General features: G+C 40.7%; 1 protein-coding gene across 1 annotated transcript; it reads left to right on the top strand.

Moving 5' to 3' along the window:
• Positions 1-344: 344 nt before the first annotated feature.
• Positions 345-18,052, top strand: LOC114665924 (cytochrome c oxidase subunit 6A, mitochondrial-like). The gene is made up of 3 exons (XM_028820588.2): positions 345-510; positions 8,632-8,771; positions 17,857-18,052. The coding sequence occupies exons 1-3, from the start codon at positions 411-413 to the stop codon at positions 17,947-17,949; spliced, it is 333 nt and encodes a 110-aa protein (XP_028676421.1). The 5' UTR covers positions 345-410; the 3' UTR covers positions 17,950-18,052.
• The last annotated feature ends 5,514 nt before the right edge of the window (positions 18,053-23,566 follow it).

The raw sequence follows: 23,566 nt of genomic DNA, 5'->3' as shown, positions 1-23,566 counted from the left end.
AACGTATGAATTAACTAAATCCACGTAACGTTCTAATTAAAACATGCGGAAGAACTGTAAATCGTTCCCAACATTTTTTTTTTTCTACCCACGTCCTCTCTGAGGCACTGTACGAGATAAACTAAATTCCTTGTTCCTTCCAGTATTGTTGTACAGCGATTTGTTTCCAATTAAAATATCTGATATTCGTATAAAGAGAATAGTTTATGCGTATTAAAGTAAAACGTCTCTAGGCATATGCGGCAAAGCGACTGGAATGCGCCCGTACTGTACTGTCCCAAGTAGATAGTAGCCCCGCCTTCTGTGACGTCACGTTAGTGCAACGGGGTCACGTTGAGCCATTTACGAGGAAGAACCGATGTACTTCCGTTTCCGGTGTGCGCCTCTCTACTCTCGCATACAGAGCGAAGATGGCGGCTGCAGGACGTTTTTCTCAAGTGGTTCGTCGTTTTGTTACTGCACCAGCTCGTCAGCTGTCTGCAGCTGCTCACGCTGAGGAACACCAGGGAGGTAAGAGTGACTGGCAGCAGGAATGAATGGATGCGGTTATGAGTTTATTAGACGTGTCCTTTAGGAATGGCGAGTGAGACTCGGGGCCGAGGTGACCTTGCCCGCCATAGTTTCAGTAGTATATAATATGTATATTCACACTGAAAGCTTAAATATCTAATTTAATTGGGACACGGGTTTGCCCTGTGCCGTGGTCAACGCCAGTATTCATTACCGTACCTTTTTAAAGCTTTTCTAATGTTATGTGTCGAACTCCGCACAACTCAATCGACGTGATGGGCTGACTTGGAGCCTTCGCTTGGAATCCTGGAGTCCTTTGAATTTTTTAAGTGCTTGTAGTATTTTGCGCCGTTAACCACCTAAGCAATCCGAAAAGGAAAAAAAGTCTGAATTCTAGTAAGCCGTCCAAATTCGGTGTGTTATAAGAAATGTCATGACTTCATTAGGTAGAAGTACATAATAAAAAAGAATAGTAGCGTTAAGTATTTAAAGAGTTAAAGTGAGTGTTTCGATCAGTTTTCATTTTTGATTTTGATTAGACACAGATAGCATACAGTCAAATCAAATGTAACAAATCAAAGCAAAATTCAACCCACCCAAGAGAAAGGAGCCAGCAAACGAAGCTACTCCTTAAAAGGAGCAAGAAAAGAGGGGCATCCTTTACCCCGAAATGGAAGTTTTATATTTGACAATGTTATTGATTTAGATCCTGCTTTATTTTAAAAACGTTTTGATCAGATCCGCTAAGTCAGATTTTTTTTTTCCAGTTTCCAGTAATATAGTTACCCACTGACTTAAAGGGGGGGGGGGGGGGTAGGATTCTTCTATTTGAGCAGGATAAGTCTACGTGCTAGTAAGTGAGGTAAAGGATATTACGGCCGGTTTGTCCTTCTCAACTTTAAGGCCGTGAGTGCTTCAGTTGAAATTTTTAAATATTCTAGATTATTTTTCACCCTCACAGAGGGGTACATAGAGGTCCTGGTCCCTAGTAAACAATCAAAAGTAATCATTGACCTTGACATAATCTAAACTGCTAATGTGGGAAAATTGTCATTTTTTAACCATCTGGGAGTGGTCCTTAGAGGGTTTGGACCACCGGTAAAGAATCCAATACCACAAATATGTTCGAGATCAGCAACTTTTGAACAAATACCCCAAATTAAAATGTTAACCCTTGGGGTGTGTTAATATGGCATGCACAGCTTCAAGTCCTTCAGATCATTTCTGCTGAAGACCCTTTTTGATTTACTTTTTATCGTAAGAATGTCATATTTCCTGTTAACACAAATTTTATAAAAAGGAGGGTCTTTCGGGCTAGTCACCTACCATAACTTAACAGCAAGATGAGTTGAATGGGATGTCATATGTGAGGTTTTTCTCGTACCTGCGAGTCAGGAGGTGTGATGTAATTTCCCAGCATTCATCAGTAATTCTTATGAACACAATATTCTACAATTACATTCGGGAGAGGACTGACTGCACAGGGGCATACAAGTCAAACCTGGTGCACACACACACACACTTTCACTTATGCAGCATATTTAATGGCAGCAGACCACCGTGTGCAACAGGCATTTGAGGGGCTTAACTCTCCTTGGGGCATCCCTGTTTCTGCACTTTTGGAATAAAGGCTACCCCAGTTTCAAAATGTGTAAACTACTCGCCACTGTATCCACAGCACAGCCATTTCTATTAGTAAGAAAACAGCCCTCATACAAGTCCTGGGTGGCAGAATGGTACCCACGATCAGATGTTGTAAGTGAATTATTTAGCCATATACAATCAACTTCACAGACATTTCAAAAACACAGATATGTTTGTTCATGCATTGATTGAAAATGTGTTAGGATTGTATTCAAGTACAAGTTTGATTTGAATGAAGACAAGTCCTTGTATTATAAAAGCCAGTTAGGTACAATTCAGGTTAATAGGCAGCTGTATACATTATGCAAGGTCACCCTGCCTGAAGAAAGGACCTGGGTTGCCTTGAAAACAAGTAGACTGTAATCTGTTCAGTTAGCCGGTAAAAGGTGTCATTTAGTTTGACTTCTTACTGCATCCATCATGGTTAACATGATGTACAACACCCTAGACAGATGTAAGTAATCTGAGCCCAGACTCAGTCACACCAACTGTCAGGAGGCAAATTCAGAATCAACATTTCACCTCCTTTTGGGACGTGGAAAGAAATCAGTTTGAGAGGAGAACAACTTAGTGCTGATATCTTCATCTTTCAGCTGCTCCCGTTAGGAGTCGCCACAGCAGATCATCTTGTCCCATATCTTCCTGGCCTCGTCATCTTGCTCTGTCACCCCTATCACCTACATGTCCTCTCTCAGCACATCCATAAACTTCCTTTAGGCCTTCCTCTTTTCCTCTTCCCTGGTAGCTCTATCCTTCGTATCCTTCACCCAATACTGTATACCCATCATCTCTCCTCTGCACATGTCCAAACCAAGGCAATCTCGCCTCTCTGACTTTGTCTTCCAACTGTCCATCCTAAGCTGACCCTCTAATGTCCGCATTTCTAATCCTGTTCATCCTCGTCACACCCAATGCAAATCTTAACATCTTTAACTCTGCCACCCCCCACTCTGTCCCCTGTTTTCTGGCCACCGCCACCGTCTCGACCCTGTAGGCCTTCCTTTTCACTCTTGCTGATATCTGTCTGTCACAAATCACTCCTGACACTCTTCTCCACCCTGCCTGCACTCTTTTTCACTTCTCTTCCACAATCCCCGTTACTCTGTACTGTTGATCCCAAGTATTTCAACTCCTCCACCTTCACCAACTCTACTCCTTGCATCCTCCCCATTCCTCTGACCTCCCTCTCATTCACACACATGTATTCTTACACCCGATATGTAGATCACAAATTGTGAAGCAGGAGCACTGATCATTGTGCCATCAACCATTGGAAATAATAATTGTGTTTGCTGCATGGTTACAATCAATTGGGCCAGCAAAAATGCAATCTCATCTTGTGGTTTGAAATGCTAGAAAGCTGGAGTAGACCGACAGATTCCAGTCCTGTTCGCCGTACACACACCTTTGTTGAATTTCTCCTAAGAGGAAAATCTACGTTAAGAATTTTACCATTGAAGAATAATGGGCAGGCATGAGAGTTGTTAAGTGGTTTATCCAAATAATTGACACACACAAACTTTATTGGAACTAAAAACTGACATCCAGCAGTTGTGTAGAGACTTTCAGGTTGGACTTTGTGAGATGTCTAGCGTGGAATGTCACTAGGTCTGGGTTTAAGTGGTCTGAATTGCAGGCTTCTCTGCTGTCTGAACTTAAAAAAATAAATAAATAAAAAATATTTCTGGCATTTGTTTTTAATGTCACAACTGAGTGCCTTTGTAACCTCTCCAACACAATTTCACCCCCCCCCCCATGTGGTAAGTTTAGGGGGGCTGAGTTTTCCGTCCCAGTTTCAGTAATGAATTTGGAGTCGTGCCTTTGCCGAGTTTGGGTGTGCTTTCCATGTTTGTGGCCCCAGCTGGTGAAGTGTCCAGTTTTGTGAACGCATGACAGTACTGGTAAGGATGTCACACCACCAGAATTATTAACTTAGATACAATAGTTTGAAAAGTGTTGATATTTCAGTACTGTTTTCAGTACCACAGAGTTGGGAGGGGGGGGTGATGAATGTTGGGGGATTAGAACGACACTCAAAATTAAAAATTACTTTATCTTAATACATAATTCGCCTGCCTCCTCACTCACTCACGTCCATCTGAAGCCGAATGCGCAGTCGCCTTTTGCGCAGCTGCCCGATAAACCTTACGAGACTGACATCGCGGCAGGCGGCGGATTTACTGTCGCAAAAATTCAAAGAGAAATACGACTTCGATTAAAGCTCTAGAGGCCTGAAAGGCGATTTCGACTACAGCTCGAGGCCTAATTACGCATTCATTCAATACACCTATATCAGGTTTGTGGTGCTTATACTTATTGCTATTCCATATTGTACTGGAACATTCATCATTCAATATTATACTATAGGCCTGGAAAAATTCATCAACTAACAGTACAAGCCTGTACAGTAATGAGTAAAGTGGACTACAATCATTACAAAACAACTTCTTTGTTACTTATCATTTGTTCTTCATACACTGCTGGCACAAACTAGTGCCCGTTTCATCTTACGTTGTCGAAACGGGCTCTTTGTGTAGTTTCAAAATAAATAAATGAGAGATTCCTTTTGAGGGAGTTGACAAAAGTCAATAAAACACCAAAAAGGTCTCTATAAGCATTATCAATTGTAGCACAAATTATACATTGATGAAAACAGTCTTGTTCTTGAGGTGACACACTTGTTCCAGAGCCACTGACATTGTCACACATTCACAAGACACTAAAAAGCAAGCAGTGCAGTGGTCTGTAAACATTACTGAAGCCTAAAGAAGTGCTTTCCATACTTTTTCCAAGGGTACCCTCGGAGGCGTTTAAAAGTCATCTTGATACCTCTACCTAACAGGCAGGGAAAATTCTTGAGTTTAAAGTTTAGGAGAGAGAGAGAGAGACCTGGTGTGGCGTGTCATTTAAAATGTCTTTCTCTGAAGTTATGGGGCGTCTCAAAACAAATTATCATTGCTATTGAGTTTTACATTTGTATCAGGTTTACACATTTTGTTGATAAGCTCTCGTTATGTATGTGCACCTGTCTGGATGAAGATTAATCCAGGATTTATCAAGACCCTTTTTAAAAAAAAAAAAAAAAAATTTACGGTCAACTTTCGAGGGCCATGCATGCCACTAAAATGAAACTAACGCTTAAAATGTTTGTAAACTAAGAAGGCAGAGCCTAGAAACGAAACAAAAAAGGAAGAAGTGATGAGCAAAGGCTCACAATCTCAACGAGATTAAGTAATGGAACCTTAGCAATTGTCGCGCTAAATTAAAAGGGGCACTCAAATTCCATGGGATTCTTTTACAGGCTGCTCTTTTCAGTGAATTGTGAATAGCAGCACAGTGAATGAGAGGAGAGGAGAGAAGGAGGTGGCAGCTGACAAGAAGACTATCAGTCCATTAAGTAAATGTTGAATTATGGCCAGTTGATAAAGGAGGAGAAAGCCAAAAATTCCAGTCGGTAACATCTGTGGAGAAATTAAAAAAAATCTCACTTTGATTCTGTTGGTACAGCATATGGTTTTAAAGGGCCACTACAGGCCTCATTTCAAGATACCCTGGGGCGAAGTTAGATAATTGTCTAGTCCGTTACTGGTGGCGTATTGTATCCCAGTAGCTCAGCTTTCTCCAGGCTCTCCACATCTTCTTATATATATATATATATATATATATATATATATATATATATATATATATATATATATATATATATAAATAATATAAACGTCTATGTGTGGAAGTGTCTGTGTCTGTTTGGCTCGGAAGTGAGAGGTGGAGTCAGGGTAAGGGCTCTGCCTCTGAGGAAACGGACAACTTGCTTAGCCGCTAATAACACAATCGCGGCAAGCACGTCGGCAAAATGAAACCTCCGAAGAAAGACAAAGTCGCTTAGCCGCTAACATCGGCAATATGGTATCCCTTTTACTTTTCCTCCCGCCGCTAATGCAGCAAGCGATGTAAGCACGTCAGCAAAAATTAATCCTCCAAGGAGAGAGATGCCCAGAGTAGTTCTTCAGCTACCTGACATCTCTGCATTTCAGTTTATTCTGTGACGATTTCAGTAGTTTCTAGGACCCCAGGCTTTTTACAGCACGGTCTTAGACTAATCTTATATATAATTTGCCAGCCTACTCACTCACTCACTCACGTCTGTCCGAAGCCGGATGCGCAGTCGCCTTCTGCGCAGCTGCCCGAAAAACCTTACGAGACCGACATCCAACCCCAACATCGCGGCAGGCGGCGAATTTACGGCCGCAAAAATTCAAAGAGAAAGGCGGCTTCGATTAAAGCTCTAGAGGCCTGAAAGGCGATTTTGACTACAGCTCAGGGCCTAATTACGCATTCATTCAATACACCTATATCAGGTTTGTGGTGCTTATACTTATTACTATTCCACTCATACCCGTTTCATCTTACGTTGTTGAAACAGGCTCTTTCTCTAGTGTGTGTGTGTATATAGATATATATAGATATATAGTATGTGAATTTCCCCTTGGGATTAATAAAGTATCTATCCATCCATCTGTCCGTCCGTGGCTGTCTGCTTGTCTGTCCAGGATTTTAAATCACCTGTAGCTCGCAAACTGTTTGACCTATTGACCTGAAATTTGGTATACATATGGTACGTTACATCTACTGTCCACTTTCAGGGTGATTATTTTTATTCCTCTTTTTATTTTATTGCATTGTAGAATAACTCTCGGCAGCGGCCAGCAGGGCAGCCGCGCGGCGCATGCATATGGGCGCCATTTTCATCCCTACCATCTTCGACGTCGCTTACCCTACCTCTCCATATCTCAAATCATTCTTGAAGCAGATTGAAGACTTGAGTGCCAGCTTAAGTGAAAAATTAAGAAAAACGTACTTAGTAATTGCAACACAAACACTGACATAATCGGTTTTACAGTAATCCCTCGCTATATCGCGCTTCGCCTTTCGCTCCATTGCGGATTTTATATGTAAGCATATTTAAATATATATCGCGGATTTTTTGCTGCTTCACGGGTTTCTGAGGACAATGGGTCTTTTAATTTCTGGTACATGCTTCCTCAGTTGGTTTGCCCAGTTGATTTCATACAAGGGACGCTATTGGCAGATGGCTGAGAAGCTACCCAGCTTACTTTTCTCTCTCTCTTGCGCTGACTTTCTCTGATCCTGACGTAGGGGGATTGAGCAGGGGGGCTGTTCGCACACCTAGACGATAAGGACGCTCGTCTAAAAATGCTGAAAGATTATCTTCACGTTGCTATCTTTTGTGCAGCTGCTTCCTGAAATGACATGCTGCACAAAAGCTCGAAGGGCACGTATTGATTTTTTTATCTGTCTCTCTCTCTATCTCTCTCTCTCTCTCTCTGCTCCTGACGGAGGGGGTGTGAGCTGCCGCCTTCAACAGCTTTGTGCCGCGGTGCTTCGCATACTTAAAAGCCAAACAAACAGCACTATTGATTTGTTTGCTCCTTTGAAGAGGAAGATATGTTTGCATTCTTTTAATTGTGAGACTGAACTGTCATCTCTGTCTTGTCATGGAGCACAGTTTAAACTTTTGAAAAAGAGACAAATGTTTGTTTGCAGTGTTTGAATAACGTTCCTGTCTCTCTACAACCTCCTGTGTTTCTGTGCAAATCTGTGACCCAAGCATGACAATATAAAAATAACCATATAAACATATGGTTTCTACTTCGCGGATTTTCTTATTTCGCGGGTGGCTCTGGAACGCAACCCCCGTGATTTAGGAGGGATTACTGTATTGCAAAAAGATGTTGACGGAAGAAGAGAAGAAGCGGGCCGCTAGGGTGGAGAAAAGAAGAGCTGCTCAGGAAGGAGCAAGCGCATCAAGCAAATGAATGATAAACGTACAGAGAGAGAGAGGATGAAAACTATAAGTAAAGTGTATTCACTGTCGTTACTGGTTGTTAAATATAAGTTGCATATCTCCTGTATCTGATCTCTGAACTGGTCAAGCCCATGAGTTTCTTACTGGCTCTGTAGCACCTAGTGATGATGTTGCACTTGTAATTCATCTGTTGACAGAATGTTGATCCTGAAGTTTTAAGGGTCATTTGGTAACTGCTTTGACGGACATGAGATCAAGCTTGTGTTATTAGTTTGGGCTGTGTTCCTCTGCTGTGCCAAGGATTGGTGGATCATCAAGTTGCCACTTCAGTCCGCACTACTGACTTGGTGTTTTTTTTAGTGACTTTAGGTGCACAAAACATAGTCAAATGGGATAAATAGCGTACATATATAGCTATGGGCAGTCACATTGTGATTTGAAGACACTGGTCCAGTTTGTGGAATATTAAGAAATTGGGTTTAGAGGATGGAAGGTCTGTGGTTTAAATTTACAAACTGGATCAACTGGATCAAAAAAACCTTGGAGATGGTTGTCTGTGGTTAGTACAGTCTAGTTCAACTTAACATGTGACCAGAATTAATGTAATGCCTTAATAATGGTTACCTTTTTTTTTTTTTTTTTTAAAACAGCCCGCACATGGAAGATTCTTTCGTTTGTGGTGGCTGTTCCTGGTGTAGCTGTCTGCATGCTGAATGCTTACCTTAAGTCACAACACCACCATGAGAGACCCGAGTTTGTACCCTACCCACATCTGCGCATCCGTACCAAGGTAAGTCACTTGATTAAGTACACCCATTATATATACACCATGAACTGTAATAGATTGATGCAGTGGATTGAGAACGTATACAGACCCTTCACTTTCTGCGCATTTTATTGTTTTGCAGACTTAATTTTCAATGGATAAATTTCCCTGTCAGTCTACACTCAATAACCCATAATGATAAAGTGAACGCATGTTCTCAGAAGGGTATGCAAATTTTATCAAAACTCAAAAAGTGAAATTTCTCATTTCTATAAGTATTCAGACTGTTGGCGGTAGTATTCCTGTTTGTTCAAATTATCCTTGATTGAAGTTTGTGTGGCAAATTGACTTGACGTCATTTAGAAAGACACACACCTGTGTTTATAAGGTCCCACAATTCACACTGCATGTCCTGACTAAAAACAAACCACGGAGTCCAAGAAACACTCTGCAGATCAAACTGTGATGAGGTATAGATCAGGGCAAGGGTGTAAAGTCTTTTCTTTCGAGTGTTCCCAGGAGCACAGTTGCCTCAGTAATTGTAAAATGGAAGACGTTTCGAACCACCAGGACTCGTAATAGAGTAATCTGGCAACACGGCTGTTGGTCAGAGAGGTAACCAAGGATTCAGTGGTCACTCCAAAAGGGTCTGAGATGTCCTCTGCTGAGATGGGAGTCCGGAAGTCACACTTGAGTAAAAGTTTGACAAATGGCATTTGAAGGACTCTGACAGCATGAAGAAAACCATTGACTGGTCTTGTGTAGTAGGGTTGTTATGGTACCAAAATTTCAAACGTTGATACAATACTACAAAAGTATTGAAATTCATTCTTCTTTTTGATACTCAGTGCAGTATTTTGTGCAACACACTAAAAAAAAATAACTATATAAAGTTCAATTGTGCATGCAGAAAAATCTTTTAACATTGAAAAAAATAGATAAATAAGTATTTGCATGTAATATTTCAAAGTGGTGCCATATTTTTTTTTTGAGCTAAGAGTAAAGTTCTGTAAACATTGTTACAAATGTCATTAAATGTTAATGGAATAAATATTGCAATCTTTTGTGGAAAAAAAAATAGATTTTTAAACCTCTGTCTATTATATTAAAAAAAAAAAATCCTGCGACGAGACTTTTTGGAAGATTTTTTCAAGTCCCACGAGATGAGATTTTGGCCATGAGATTTGTTCAAGTCTCGCACACGGTAATCTCACCTCTCAGTCGTGTGAATGCTTTTGACAGACACAGTTCCTGCTCTCTCAGCTATTATAAATGTTTACATTTTCTTCACTTTAAGTTCCCAATTAAAGAAGACTTATTATGTCCAAATCTTATGGAAGAATTTCATCACTAAGGGTTATCAACAGTAAAAAATGAGTACACGGGCAATCCTAGCACCGAGAAACGATGAAGTCAAACAAATTAACACCAACAATATCGATCGGTTACACAGCAAATTGGTTAAATGCGTAACAATAGACTATTCTGAAACAGTTGGTGGTGATGGTATGGAAGATGAAAACATCAACTTACAATATCCTGTAGAATATCTACAACCATTAACACCATCCGGTCTTCCACCGCATGAATTACTATAGAAAGAAAGGTAATGTAGTGCATCTTCTGTAGATCACATTAGACACCAAAGGAGATCTTGATATGCCATTTGTATTAAAACGTTAACAGTTTCCCGTTAGATAGGCAAAAGACAATTAACAAATCTCAGAGCCAAACATCATTAGAGAGAAACGATATTCAGTCACGGGCAGTTATACATTGCGTTGTCACAATGAAAGTCCAAACACAATCAAAATTCAATGTGATATTGACAAAAATTGAATTCAAAAATTGTTTTTACTGAAGTTTTCCAGTAGAAGTGTAAGTTTAAAAAGTGTTTGCGTGTTAATTTCAAAGCCAAACAGAACAAAATCGTATTACACAATGAATAAATCTTAACGCAACATAATATAATTTACTTTTAAGTTTTTTTTTTTTATGGTTACTTGCTGTACTGTAAAATAGTTCTATTATGCATATGTAACAATACCCATGAAAATAACCATCTGTTTAAATTGTACATCTGCAACCCCATACGCGAGTGACAGAACCGCAAAGATACTGGTGCAGGCCTGGAGCTGGTGAGTGAAGCAGGCAGGGGGCAAAGCCCCCTCGTTTATGTAAAAAAAGAACTTTAATGTGGTCTTTTGTAAACATTTGTTTAGAAAGGTAAAACACACACAGACCACTAACGCACTTGAAGGCTTTGCATAAATGCTAACAGTGCACTTTGTATTTTTGTGTAAATGAACTACAGCGTCTTTGTAACGTCTACATTTTTGACGAGAAAGACTAGTGTGTCCACGTGTTCTTCTCTAAGGCCACCAAGTGCTTTTGTTGTTCTGCAAGTGAGCCCTGATATACTAAATACACGTGCATATGAGCACATGGGAGGGGAAGGGGGTTACAGACATGCTACTGTTTATGCAGTTGAGCACTGAGAAGTTAGAGTGCCTTACATTAAATAGTAAGTGTGAACTATAATTTTAAAATGGCACATAATGAAGAAAGTGGCTATGGCCATCCATTATGCAGTGACAGTTATACAAATTGAAGGGGTGTAGGAGCCCGAGTGCTAAAAAGAGTTGCCCCTAAATGAACAGCAGAGAATAAAACTGGCGCATAGGTAAAATTAATTACTGATCCTTGACCTAATGTGTTAACATTTTAACCTGTAGAAAAAAAAATTACGTCGCATTCTTTACTTCAAACATAGCAATTTAGTGGTTTATACTTAATGTTTCCATAATTTAGAAGTAAAATACCTTTTGGAATTCTTTGTATTGATCCACATCATGGTCGTTTAAGCAGAGCCAGTCAACCCATTGGGCAACGTAGGCGGCCTCTTAGGAGTCTGTTTAGGTAGGTTAAGGGGCACATGGTCTGGACACCAAGGGGGACTCCCAAATGCTCCATGGGCATGGGCTTTAACTGTCACTGCCATTCAATGACTAAATTGACTGTGTTAGCCCCTTTAGTTGGTATTGTACGGTAGCAAATCTTGCATACAGGCATGCATGCTATCCTGTGTTTTTTTTCTGTCCCCATTTGCCACAAAGCCGAAGTAATTAGAGATGCCACTCCAGCTGCCCTGTTTGTCGGTTAAGTGTGCTGGTGAAGATGCTAAAGCCCCTGAAGGGGGGGGGGGTGACCTGCTCCAGAATACATAAGACCCCCGAATGGGGCAACAGTTCACCTTTCACCATCACAATGACCTAAAGAATACAGCAAAGACAACACTGGAATGGCACTGGGAACAGTCTCCAACTGTCCTCGAGTAGCCCAGCCAAAGTCCATATAGAACATCCATGGAGAGATCTGAAGGTGGCGATTTACAGACACTTCCCAATCAATTAAAGGGGCTTGAGAGGTTCAGACCAGAAGAATGGGATAAACTGCCCAAATCCAGGTACACAAAGTATGTAGAGACTGACCCGAGAAAACCTGAAGCTGTAATTGATGCCAAAGGGGCTTCAACAACTTATTGAATTAAGGGTCTGAAAATGTACATGAAGGAGAGATTTCAGCTTTTGATTTTTTTTAATAAATTTGCAAACCTTTCTGCCAATGTGTTCACTTTGTCATGATGGGTTTTGGAGTGTGGATTGATGGACAAATATGGGAAGTTGTTCATTTAAAATGTGCAAAACAATAAAATATGCTGAAAATGAAGGTATCTTAATATTTTCTGAATCCACTATAGGGGGAAATTGTAGCTTTTTATGAAAGTTCAATAAATATAACAAATGACATCATTGTTCAAACACATCTCTGAAATAGTGGAAGAAAAAGAGAAAAAAACAGTTGTGATTTGGCCAAAGCTTAAATAATTAAGGACTTCAGAGTCCTCAGAGGGTTGCTGCTTCAGTCCACCACCTCTACATAACAGTGCAACTCTGAGTAAGTCACTCCACTTGCCTGTTCCTCGAGTTGGAGAATAAAAGGAGGCCCACGATTGTGTGGTTAGTATCTCATTGTAAGCCATCTCGGATAAAGGCAACGATGAGACGGTTGTACTGGTGGGCATTCCTAATATTGTGTAAATACTGTTTAATATGAGACGGTGAGTTTTTTTTCTTCCTGCATTTTATTAGTTAATTGACTTCACTTATTAATGGCCATGTTTGCTTTCAGACCACCTCAGCAGAACTAGGAGACTCAAATTAGGTATTTGATAAAAAAATTGTGCATAACCTGTGGTTGTCCAAGCCAGAATATCCTCCAGCTTTACTGATAGTGAATACTGGCCTATACTCCACTCTTTTCACTTCCATCATTTTTTTTTCTCGTTTGTCAAAGATTTTTAAATGTTTCAGCTACTTCACTAGTAGTACTGGGGTGTTGTACCGTGTTAGCCATTATGAATGTAGAGAAAAGCCAAGCAAATTGACCCCTTTTATTGGCTAACTAAAAAAATTACAATATGCAAGCTTTTGAGGCAACTCAGGCCCCTTCTTCAGGTAAGATGTAACATATATATATATATATATATATATATATATACATTTATTCTATTACCTACCTTTGACAGGTAATGTAGCTAATAATCATTAGAACACAATTTAATTTAAAGGATACATTACAAGGTAAAACGGTACAATTACAATAATAAAGAAATAAGTTAAATTAACCAGACGTCTATTAAAGAATACAATAAAGATGTTGCCTGAAGAAGGGGCCTGAGTTGCCTCGAAAGCTTGCATATTGTAATCTTTTTAGTTAGCTACTTCACTGAAGTTCATTGTTTTACATTATGTTGTGTCTTTGCTTTTGTTCTTGAGTGTAGATTTATATGATAATGTATTGTGCCTGCTGTGTGGGACCCTTGGAGAGCTAGCCATGCTGACTGTTTGTTAGGCTCATCTCTTCAAGTGCCCTGGGGAGCCACTATGTGGCTTCACTACTGAGCTGACCTCGATCTCTCTTGACTATTTGGGATGTAACCAGTAGGGTGTGTGTGGACTGTGCCTGGTACTTCACTTTCCCCCTTTTTGGGAGAACTGGGTGTTCTGCAGCCCCCTTATGAGGCATTCTCAAGAGTCAAGCTGAATTGGAGTTTGGAGGTTTTTTGTTTTCTTCTCTGCAATCCACTGTTTCCAAAAAAAAAAAAAGAAAATCAGTTTCCTGTGAAATAAGTTGAAAATGACAAAGTAGCTGTCATCTACTACTCTTTATTCCTTATGCCAGAGAGTAGACACTTTGCTGTTGATTTAAGACTGAACATATCATTAAAATAAAATGAAAATGACATGGACAACATTACTGGGAGCCCTTAGAAAGGTCAGACATCATTGGGTTATAGTGACCCCTCAAGCCGGCAGATTACCCTAATCAGTGTCACGGGTGTCTTCAATCTTATAATTAATCTGAATGGAGTAAAGTCTTTACTGAACCGTAGACCAAAGAAGGAAAAGCAGACTTGTCAGAGGAGGAAAGAAAGAAGGTAAAGGCTAAAAGAGCTTTGTTTTTCTGGGAGTACGGTAACTGTTATTGACATTAGTATTCTTATAGCTGCTTTGTATGTATTTGTAATTCCAGGTAAGTACAGTGGGCATAGAAAAGAATCCCCCCCTCAAAATATTCCCATTTTTTTCCTTTACAGTCTTAAATGAAAACACACAAACTAATATTTGCTCCAGCTTTACTTACTCAATGCAATCTCTAACATCCAAGTGAAAGATATCACAGCTACAGTTCAGAAGAATTTAAAAAAATAAAAAAACAGAAATACTGAGATTAATAAAGGATCACCCCCTCCCAAACTCAATCAGGTGTAAGTGCCCACCATTTCCATTGCAGACCATGGTTACTGACTGGCTTCCTTCCACCTGTGATCAGTTGTAATCAGTGTGACGGAGCATTCATTCCCTTGCTTGGTAGTGCAACTGACAGCAAACAACTGACTATGGGTGGCAAGCCACTTTCAAAAGATCTCAGGGATAGAGTTGTGGACAGACATAAGGCAGGAGATCTCAAAGGCTTTATCAATCCCAAGGAGCACAGTAAAATCCATAATAAAGAATTGGCAAGTGTTTGGTACTACTAGGACCCTTGCTGGATCCGGCCAGCTGTCCCTCCAAACTGGATGGAAGAGCAAGGAGGAAACTGGTAAGAGAGGCTTCCAAGAGGCCAATGGCCACTTTGAAGGAGTTACAGGATTTGATGACAGAGTGGTCATTGTGTGCATGTGACAACAATATCACAAGCGCTCCACAATTGTGGCTTGTTCAGGAGGGTTGCAAGGAAAAAGCCACTTTATTTGGCCTCAATACTAAACGGTATGCAGCTCACCATCCACAACACGCCATACCTACAGTAAAGCATGGAGGTGGCAGCATCCTGTTGTGGGGGTGTTTCTCTGCCGCAGGGCCTGGGGCTCTCATTAGGATAGAAGGAAAAATGGATGGGGCAAAATACTGTGAAATTCTTGAGGCAAATCTGCTACCCTCTGCCAGAAAGTTGAAGATGGGCAGAATGTTCACCTTTCAACACGACAATGACCTGAAGCACAGAGCAAAACTGACCACACAGTGGCAGAAGAAGAAAAATCTTCTTAGGCAGACCTAAATCCCATTGAAAATCTGTGGAAAGATTTGAAGATAGCAGTCCATCCAATCTGAACAAACTTGAACAATTCTGTAAAGAAGAGTGGGCAAATATTACTCAATCTAGAGGTGCAAAGCTGATAGAGAAGTAGCTGTCATTAACTCTCTTAGGGCGGGTGTCAACTTTTGTCAACAGGAGGGGTTGAGGGTGCATGTCGACAAAAGTCGACATCCAGGGGTAGAGGGCGACAATCAGCTGTTAATCGAGACAAAATTCACTGTTGCATCACAGGCATTCCCTCTCTGCTTGGAGGAATGTTAGACTCGGCATCTAATCCTTGCGTGTGTGTGAGTTACGAAATGTAAGCAAATGTAAACAAAGCCAAGATGGCACCAACATCTCGAGAGGGAGCAAAGCGAGTGCAGAAAAGAAAATACCCAGCAGACGATGTTTTGCGCATTATGAGTTGGAATCTGATTTTGTTGAGAGTGATCAGGAGATCAAGCAAGAGAGTAAGGAACTGGCATCAGCTGATCAGACACCAGCCGATGCCGCCCCAGCTGAGCACATTTGCGCAGCTGACACACCTACAGCAAGGTTCACGTGGGAGGAATACCCAGACATTGATCCGTGGGAGCCAACCTGGCTACCGGACTTCACAAGACAGCATGGCTTGCTGTTGGACTCGACAGATTACCAGCCGCTGGACTACTTCAGGCTGCTCTCTCCTGATGCTGCTTTTCAGCTACTGTCAGACGAGACGGGTATGCAGAGCAAATTTTTGAATCATGGGCTGCGATTGCACTGCGTTCTTGTTTTTTAAAGTGGAAACCCACAACAAAAGACGAGATGAAGGGCTTTGTGGCCTTACAAATAGAGATGGGACTGGACTGGTGATATAACTTCAGGGAGCTTTGGCCCAAACGTGCTTTGTCCCCTGGTGGCTTTGGACAGGCTATGTCGTGTGATGATACGTGCTCCTGCAACGTTTTATTCACTTCTGTGATAACCAGAAGCAAATCCGAAGGGGTGAGTGAGTCAGGCTATAACCCCATGTATAAAGTTCAGCCCCTGCTTGACATTGTGGAACCAACATAGAAACAATTTTCTCAGCCTGGCCGTGATTTGTCTGTGCATGAATCTATGATAAAATAAAAGGGACACCTTATTTTCTGCCAATATATGGCAGACAAGCCCACAAAGTATGGCGTAAAGGATTTTGTACTGGCAGAAGCAAACACTGGTTTCTGCCTGAAAGTAATTACATATACAGGAAAGTATTTCTTTCAAAGAGAGAACTGTCCCTTGACAAGTCAGGTTGTGCTGGAGCTGCTTCAGGCCTAGGAACAGTTGGGTCATGTTGTGTACATTTGGACAATTTTTATACATGCCCAGAATTGTTCATGGAGCTACAGAGCAGAGGAATTGGAGCTTGTGGCACAGTGAGGGTGAACAGGGGAGACAGGCCTTCACAGACTGAAGAGGAAAAGAGGTGACAATCCGGTTTTCATGTGGGCAGAAAACTTGGTGGCAGTGACATGGCAGGATGTAAAACGGGTGACTTGTCTCTCTACAGTACACACTAACAATATATGTGAGAAAGCGCAGCAACAGACAATTGAAAAGGAGGCACCAGTGCAGCACGTATTGTAAGCAGTGCAACGTGGCAATGCATGCAGTTGGCCGCTTTGAGCGAGATCAGACTTTGCTGTGTAACATGTATGTGAAATCAGAGTATGCAGGCTCATACAACATACAAGACAGTAACATTTGCCAAAAGTAAATATTTTTTGCTGATTTGATATGTTAAAAAAAATAAATAAATAAAAAACACAGCAATTGTTTGTTAGTTTTTGGGAAAATATTCAGTCCTAGGAGAAAAGAAAAAAAAAAAATTGGCCCTAAAAGAGTTAAAGCAAAAGGTGGGTCAACAAAATATTGAGTGGGGTGATCCTTTATTAATCTCAGTATTTCTTGTTTTTTATTTTTTATAATCCTTCTGAACTGTAACTCTGATATCTTTCACTTGGGTGTTAGAGATCGCTTTGAGTAAGTAAACCTGGGAAGAAATATTGGTTTGTGTGTTTTCATTTAAGGCTGTAAAACAAAGAAAATGGGAATATTTCGAAGGGGGGGGGGGGGGGGGGGATTCTTTTCTATACTCACTGTACGTACTCCTTGGTCATCAGGTGTTGTACACACACACACACACGAGCCTGACCCCTGCAATGAGAGACAGAAATCAAACTGCTGACTCAGTCGTGGCGAGTTGCAGATTGGTTGGAATGACTTTCTGGGTATGCCAAACTACACGACTGTTCCTCTCTGGTGTAACTGCCTCTGACCTGCCAAGATGTGTGCATCTGAAAATCACTGGAAAATCTGTGTAACGTGACAAAGATATATAGACACTCTAAAAGAAAGTCTTGTGGGAATGTGTTTGCAGATAACAAGTTACATCTTTTAAACCAAACCAAAACTTTTGTTGTTTTCTACACATTTGCAGGCCTTCCCTTGGGGGGATGGAAACCACAGCTTGTTCCATAATAGCCATGCGAATGCTCTCCCCACTGGCTACGAAGACCATGAACACCACTGAGCTGAGCTGAGCTCACTTTCAGTACTGGGACCATCGCTGCTCCAGCCTGTACTGTATTTCCTAAATTTCCGAGTGAATTAATAAAGTTAATTTAAGAAGTGTTGTCATATTGAGGTTTTGTTGGTTCATTTTAAAGCAGATTTGTATTGGTAATGATGATTTCTGGATAGGCTGTGTGATAAACTGTCGGAGAAGTCAAATTATGCACAGTATATTAATGAATAAGCCAGTGCTTGGAAGATTTTGGGAACAGATCTGCACAGTCGGAAGGAATGAAAAATAAACCTTTGGCGCCAAACCACTAGTTGGTGGAGATGCCATTTTTGGGGCCTGGGTGACTTGCCATCATTGAAGAAGAATCCCATTAATTCTGTAAAAATGTGCGTTCTTCAGAAAAATGACAGGCCATTCATTTGTTATTAACATTGTAAGACTTTTAGCTTAAGGAGTGCTATTGATGATCTCGTCACCTGACCTGAGGAGGTCCGATTCTACAAGACTAGAAACTGCAGGGTATGTCAGCTTGGGTGACTGCATGACGACTTTCCGTCATACTTCGTCATTTCCCACGTCACAAACTTGCCCACTTTTCCTGACAAATTGATGTGCTGCCTAATGGAGTTGAAGCAGACGGATTACAAGACAACAAGTTCAGCCGCAACTTCAACACTTTGTGTTTTTTTTTTTTTTTTAACGTAATGTGTAAAACAAAACAATATAATCCCACCGGGGACCACGGTGCAGGTGAGTCTCTCCTACACTCTTAAGATGCCAGAGCGGCTCTTTGGATTGATGCCATAGGACAGGGGTGTCCAACCCCCGTCCTAGTGGGCTGCAGGTTTTCATTCTGTTTTGTCTTGGTAGAGTATTATGTTATTATGTATTATATTACTGTACTTTCCCCTTTTGTATTATTAATATATAGCCCTTGGGATTAATAAAGTATCTATCTATCGTCAGAATGCTTCAGATCTCACAGACTTACCACTGTTTATAAGCTATTGTAGTCTATAACTTCTCCTCACCTTCCCTTCTATATCTACCTCAGGCAATTAGGTGTAGTAAAAGACAAGCAGGAGTTAAGTTACAATTTAAACTATATATTATTGGTAACATTCATAAGTAATAACAAAATGCAAAGTACGTTTGTATATTGGCAACCATACAACCTGATAAATGTTGATGTGTAGTTACTTTAAATGTCTCTAGTTAAGTCGTCATTTCGTGGTCCGCTTTCTTCAGAACAGGCCGCATGCCTGTCTCAATATGGCTGCTGAGCTGTGCTCTTCATTGTGTTGCCCTTTTCAGTTCATGGTGTGTGTGTGATGGTCTTTAATCAGTTTGACGAGAGAGAGAGCATGAGATAAAACAAGCAAATTTATAGGTTTTCTGTCCAACCCCTAGAGCCAATAGGGCGTCGTGGTACTTAAAGGCTTTTGATACAAGCCAATTCCAAACAGCCATACTTCACACCAATGGGGGGACAGAACACCTTCACACCTGCCCCCCAAAACCCTATGTTAAGGTAAAGTTTGGCAGTTAGGCAGCCTGGCTTTGTGGGGGTTGAGAGAGAGACTTTAGCAGAGAAACACTTAACAAATGCTTCTCACTAATGGAACACTAATAATACATTTGCTTTGCCTAAATTACAAATAAAGACATACAAAATATTTATCAACTCGTATGCAAAATTTCACATCACAACACATTCTAACCCTCCTCGTGATCGGCGAGCCATTTTTGCTGCCAACTTGTTTGGCCTTCGTTTTAATTGACGTGACTCAGACCCCTTAGTTTCTTTTTCCTTAATGAGCAGCCAAGCAATAATGAGACCCAAAACGAAAGCGCCACATGAGCAGCTAACCTGAAAATAAAGAAAGGTGAAGGTCTCGGTCATGATGTTGGTTTGTTCAGGTCACCAAAACATCTTGATGGTGGTCTTAGAAAAAATAGAAAATGAACCGTCTGCTGAGAGCAGGAACAAGTCCTGATATTCAGTAACAGCAAGAATTGGCTTCTCATTAAGAGATTGGAGTGAAGCTGGTTGGAGTTTGAAATCCCAGTTTCGCTGCTCATCTGTCGGCTCGTTTCACATCTCATTTCTTTTTGGCTGCCATTTCATGAAGAAACATATCAATTCAGAGGCCTGAATCCTTAAAAACAGGGCTAATAAAATAAAGGGAAAAGGAGATAATTAGGAGTGAAAATTGATTACTGATTAGGAAAAGGGTCAGAATGAAAACCTGCAGCCACTGCGGCCTTCCAGGCCTGGAGTTGGACACCCCTGGTCTATACAAACAGATGTTGTGTTAGTTTTCTGGAGCACTCAGGTGTGTGTTAACACAATGCTAAGGTGGAAAGACCATCAGCAGTGATCTCAGAGAAGCAGGTATTGCTGCCCATTAATCTGGGGAGGGTCACAAGGCCATTTCTAAAGAAGCTGAAGTCCATTATTCTACAGTGAGAAAGATTATTCACAAGTGGGAAACATTCAAGGCCACTGCCAATCTTCCCAGCATGTTCACCCCAAGGTCACTCTGAACAATGCACAGAGAAATTGAGAAGAAAAAACGAAGAGCTCAATCTCATTAAAAAACTGATCACCAGTTAAGAAAAGGGTTAGAATCCAAGATTGGAGTTGGGGACCCCTGCTCTACTGTCTAAAAAGAACATGGCAGCATGGCTTAGGTTTGCATATTTGCATCTGAACAAACCACAAGAGCTCTGGCACAATGAGCTTCGGACAGACGAGACCAAAGTGGACAGGTCTGGCTGTAATGAACCAACCCCAGTCCATCAGCACAAACATCTCATACCAAGTGTCGGGCACGGTGGCAGAGGGAGGGCTGATGATTTGGGTTTGTTTTGTAGCCACAGGACCGGAGCACCTTACAGTCACTGAGTCGACCATCAAGTCTTCTAGACTCAAATGTCAGGCCATCTAGGCCTGACAGCTAAAGCTTGGCTGAAATTTGTCATGCAACAGGACAACAATCCCAAGCACACCAGCAAATTTACAGTAGAATGGGCAAAAAAGCAAAGAATCAAGCAAAGTGTTGCAATGGCCCAGTCAAAGTCCAGACCTCCACCCGACTGAAATGCTATGGTGGGACGTTAAGAGAGCTGTACAGAAACGAATGGCCACAAACCACGCTGTAAAGGGTAGTGGGCGAAAACTCATCCCCAACGATGTGATCAAAGTCCTACAGAAAACGATGACTTCACCTTACAGCTTCCTCAAGCTATCGAGGCATGGGGTGTACTTCGTTTTTCACACGTGGCTTCTCTACTGTGGCTTCATTTTTATTAAATAAGTGACGCAGAGAAATCTGCTGTGTGTTGTTTCACTCTGCAGATTCCATTTATATTTATTTTAGAACCTACTTGGGACCAGATGTTTGTTATTCTCATTATGTCCTGAGCCCAGTTGTTCAAAAGTAATCCAATGGGATTTGGGATAACAGATTGGATTGAATCTTGAAAATGGGTTGTTCGAAGGGAAAAGAGAGATTCTGGAATCAGATGAGATCACCCAATCCAATCTCCGTTTTAATCAGGATCAAATAGTCTTGTGTTGTTCAAAAGTTTGTGTATGAATTGGGACACATTTGATCCCAAAAATCAGGATAATCCTGATCCCAACACAGAGGTGGATTCAGTGTGGATTTCTGGCACACAATAAAATAAAACTAGAAAATTGATCAAAAAAGCTATGTTTGCAGGTGATGTATACATCTATTTATATTTTGTACAATTGTTGAACTAGGACAGTGACAATGTAAATACAGTAGGGAATAAGACATGAAGCCTTTTGGTATCGTCAAAGGAAAAAAATCCCTGTGAAATCTCAAAGCTCAAAAAGCTCTACTGTCCATTGTATTGTAATGAAAATGACGATTACTATTACTCAAGTCATCAGTCAGAAGTCATGTCTTACAACTGCATCCCTGATCACACGTCCAGTGTGGCCCTCATTTGGAGCGAACCTTGGAGGTTGCACTTCATCAGGCTCAGGACCATCATATACAGTTAGGTCCATAAATATTTAGACAGAGACAACTTTTTTCTCATTTTGGTTCTGTACATTACCACAATGAATTTTAAATGAAGCAACTCCGATGCAGTTGAAGTGCAGACTTTCAACTTTAATTCAGTGGGGAGAACAAAACGATTGCATAAAAATGTGAGGCAACTAAAGCTTTTTTTTTTCACAGAACCTTTAAAAAGAAGGCGTAAGCATTGTCCAAACCTGGTTGGTGACGCGTATGAGGTGCTTCTTGCAAGAGAAACTGAAAGAGCAGAAGTGCAGATTCTTCTGGCAAAGGAACAACTCCTCCTTACCAACTACAACAAGCTAAAGTCAGACTGGAAATCCAACTCCTAAAAGCAGAAATTGAAAGAGCTGGTCTCTGTACCAATGAGGAACTGCAAATGTTCCTTATTTTGTTGACTATTGGACTTTTTTGTTTTACAATTACATAAAAATAACCACAGTGCATATGTGGGGAAATATTTTATTCTTTCAGTCATTCATTCATTTATTCTTGCGAGATTGAAATGGAATCTGGCTGTTTATAAATGAAATGGACAAATATTTGTTTATTGTGGTGTTAGTTCTGTTTCTTCCAAGTAACACACATGATGGCTATTTGGCTACTGGTATTTTTGGTCCGCCTGTTGTTCTTTACATAGCCAGTAGGCTACGCTGTGGGTTCCATTTAAGCACTAGTAAACCGGATTTGGTAATCCTGAATATTCTGTATTTGGGTAACAGTGATTCAATCTAGTGTTGCTTTGAAAAACCATCAGGAAAGTAAAATGAATTACCAGATCCTGGACAGCAAAACAAGGGATTTCAAAATCCAGATCATTTTTATCCCAATTAAATAGTTTGAACAACTGGGCCCTGATATGTAAAACAATAGAACCGTAAAAGGGGTACATTCTTATTCACAGGAGGGTATTTGACATGAAGCCACGACAGCTGTCAACATGGGAGTACTACTTTAAAAATCTACAAATAAGGAAAATGAAGGCCCGTACCTTTCACCTGGTTTCATTCTCAAAGACGCTGGCTGGCAATGCAGAAAATCCGGTTTGCTTGCCACACGTTGGCATTTCAACAAACAACAGAACAAGGTTATGAGAACATGTCACCGAATGAGACTGGCAGAACAAAAATAAAGCAGTTTTACTGGAGGAGGCCCCATGGAATCACCTTTACTTTATAAGAGAGGTGATGACAGTCAAAAAATATAAAAATCAACAGATATAAAAAGATCGGGAGGTCAGCAAAAATTATTTTTATTTATTATTTTGTTTTGTATTTTGTAATATTACAAGCTATCCTGTATTTCTAATAGATTGTGTTATTAAGGTCATTGTAGTGACATCCATCCAGGGATAATCTACCATATAATAGGACACTAATGTCTGTGTGTGTGTGTGTGTCCATTCCCTCTGAGGAATCTGATTGGTCAGTTTCACTTTGGTTACTCAGTCAAACACAATCGAGGCAGGAAACAACATGTACGAGTGTGACAGATTGAGAAGAGAAGGAACGACTCATGACGTGTGTGAGAGCACATCACCTGTGAGATATGGTGGAGGTCGTGTT

The sequence above is a fragment of the Erpetoichthys calabaricus genome, chromosome 15 (genome assembly GCF_900747795.2).
Source record: "Erpetoichthys calabaricus chromosome 15, fErpCal1.3, whole genome shotgun sequence".
NCBI classification, from domain to species: domain Eukaryota; kingdom Metazoa; phylum Chordata; class Cladistia; order Polypteriformes; family Polypteridae; genus Erpetoichthys; species Erpetoichthys calabaricus.
Note: the sequence above shows the minus strand (reverse complement) of the source record. Positions and strands in the feature narration are given on the sequence as shown.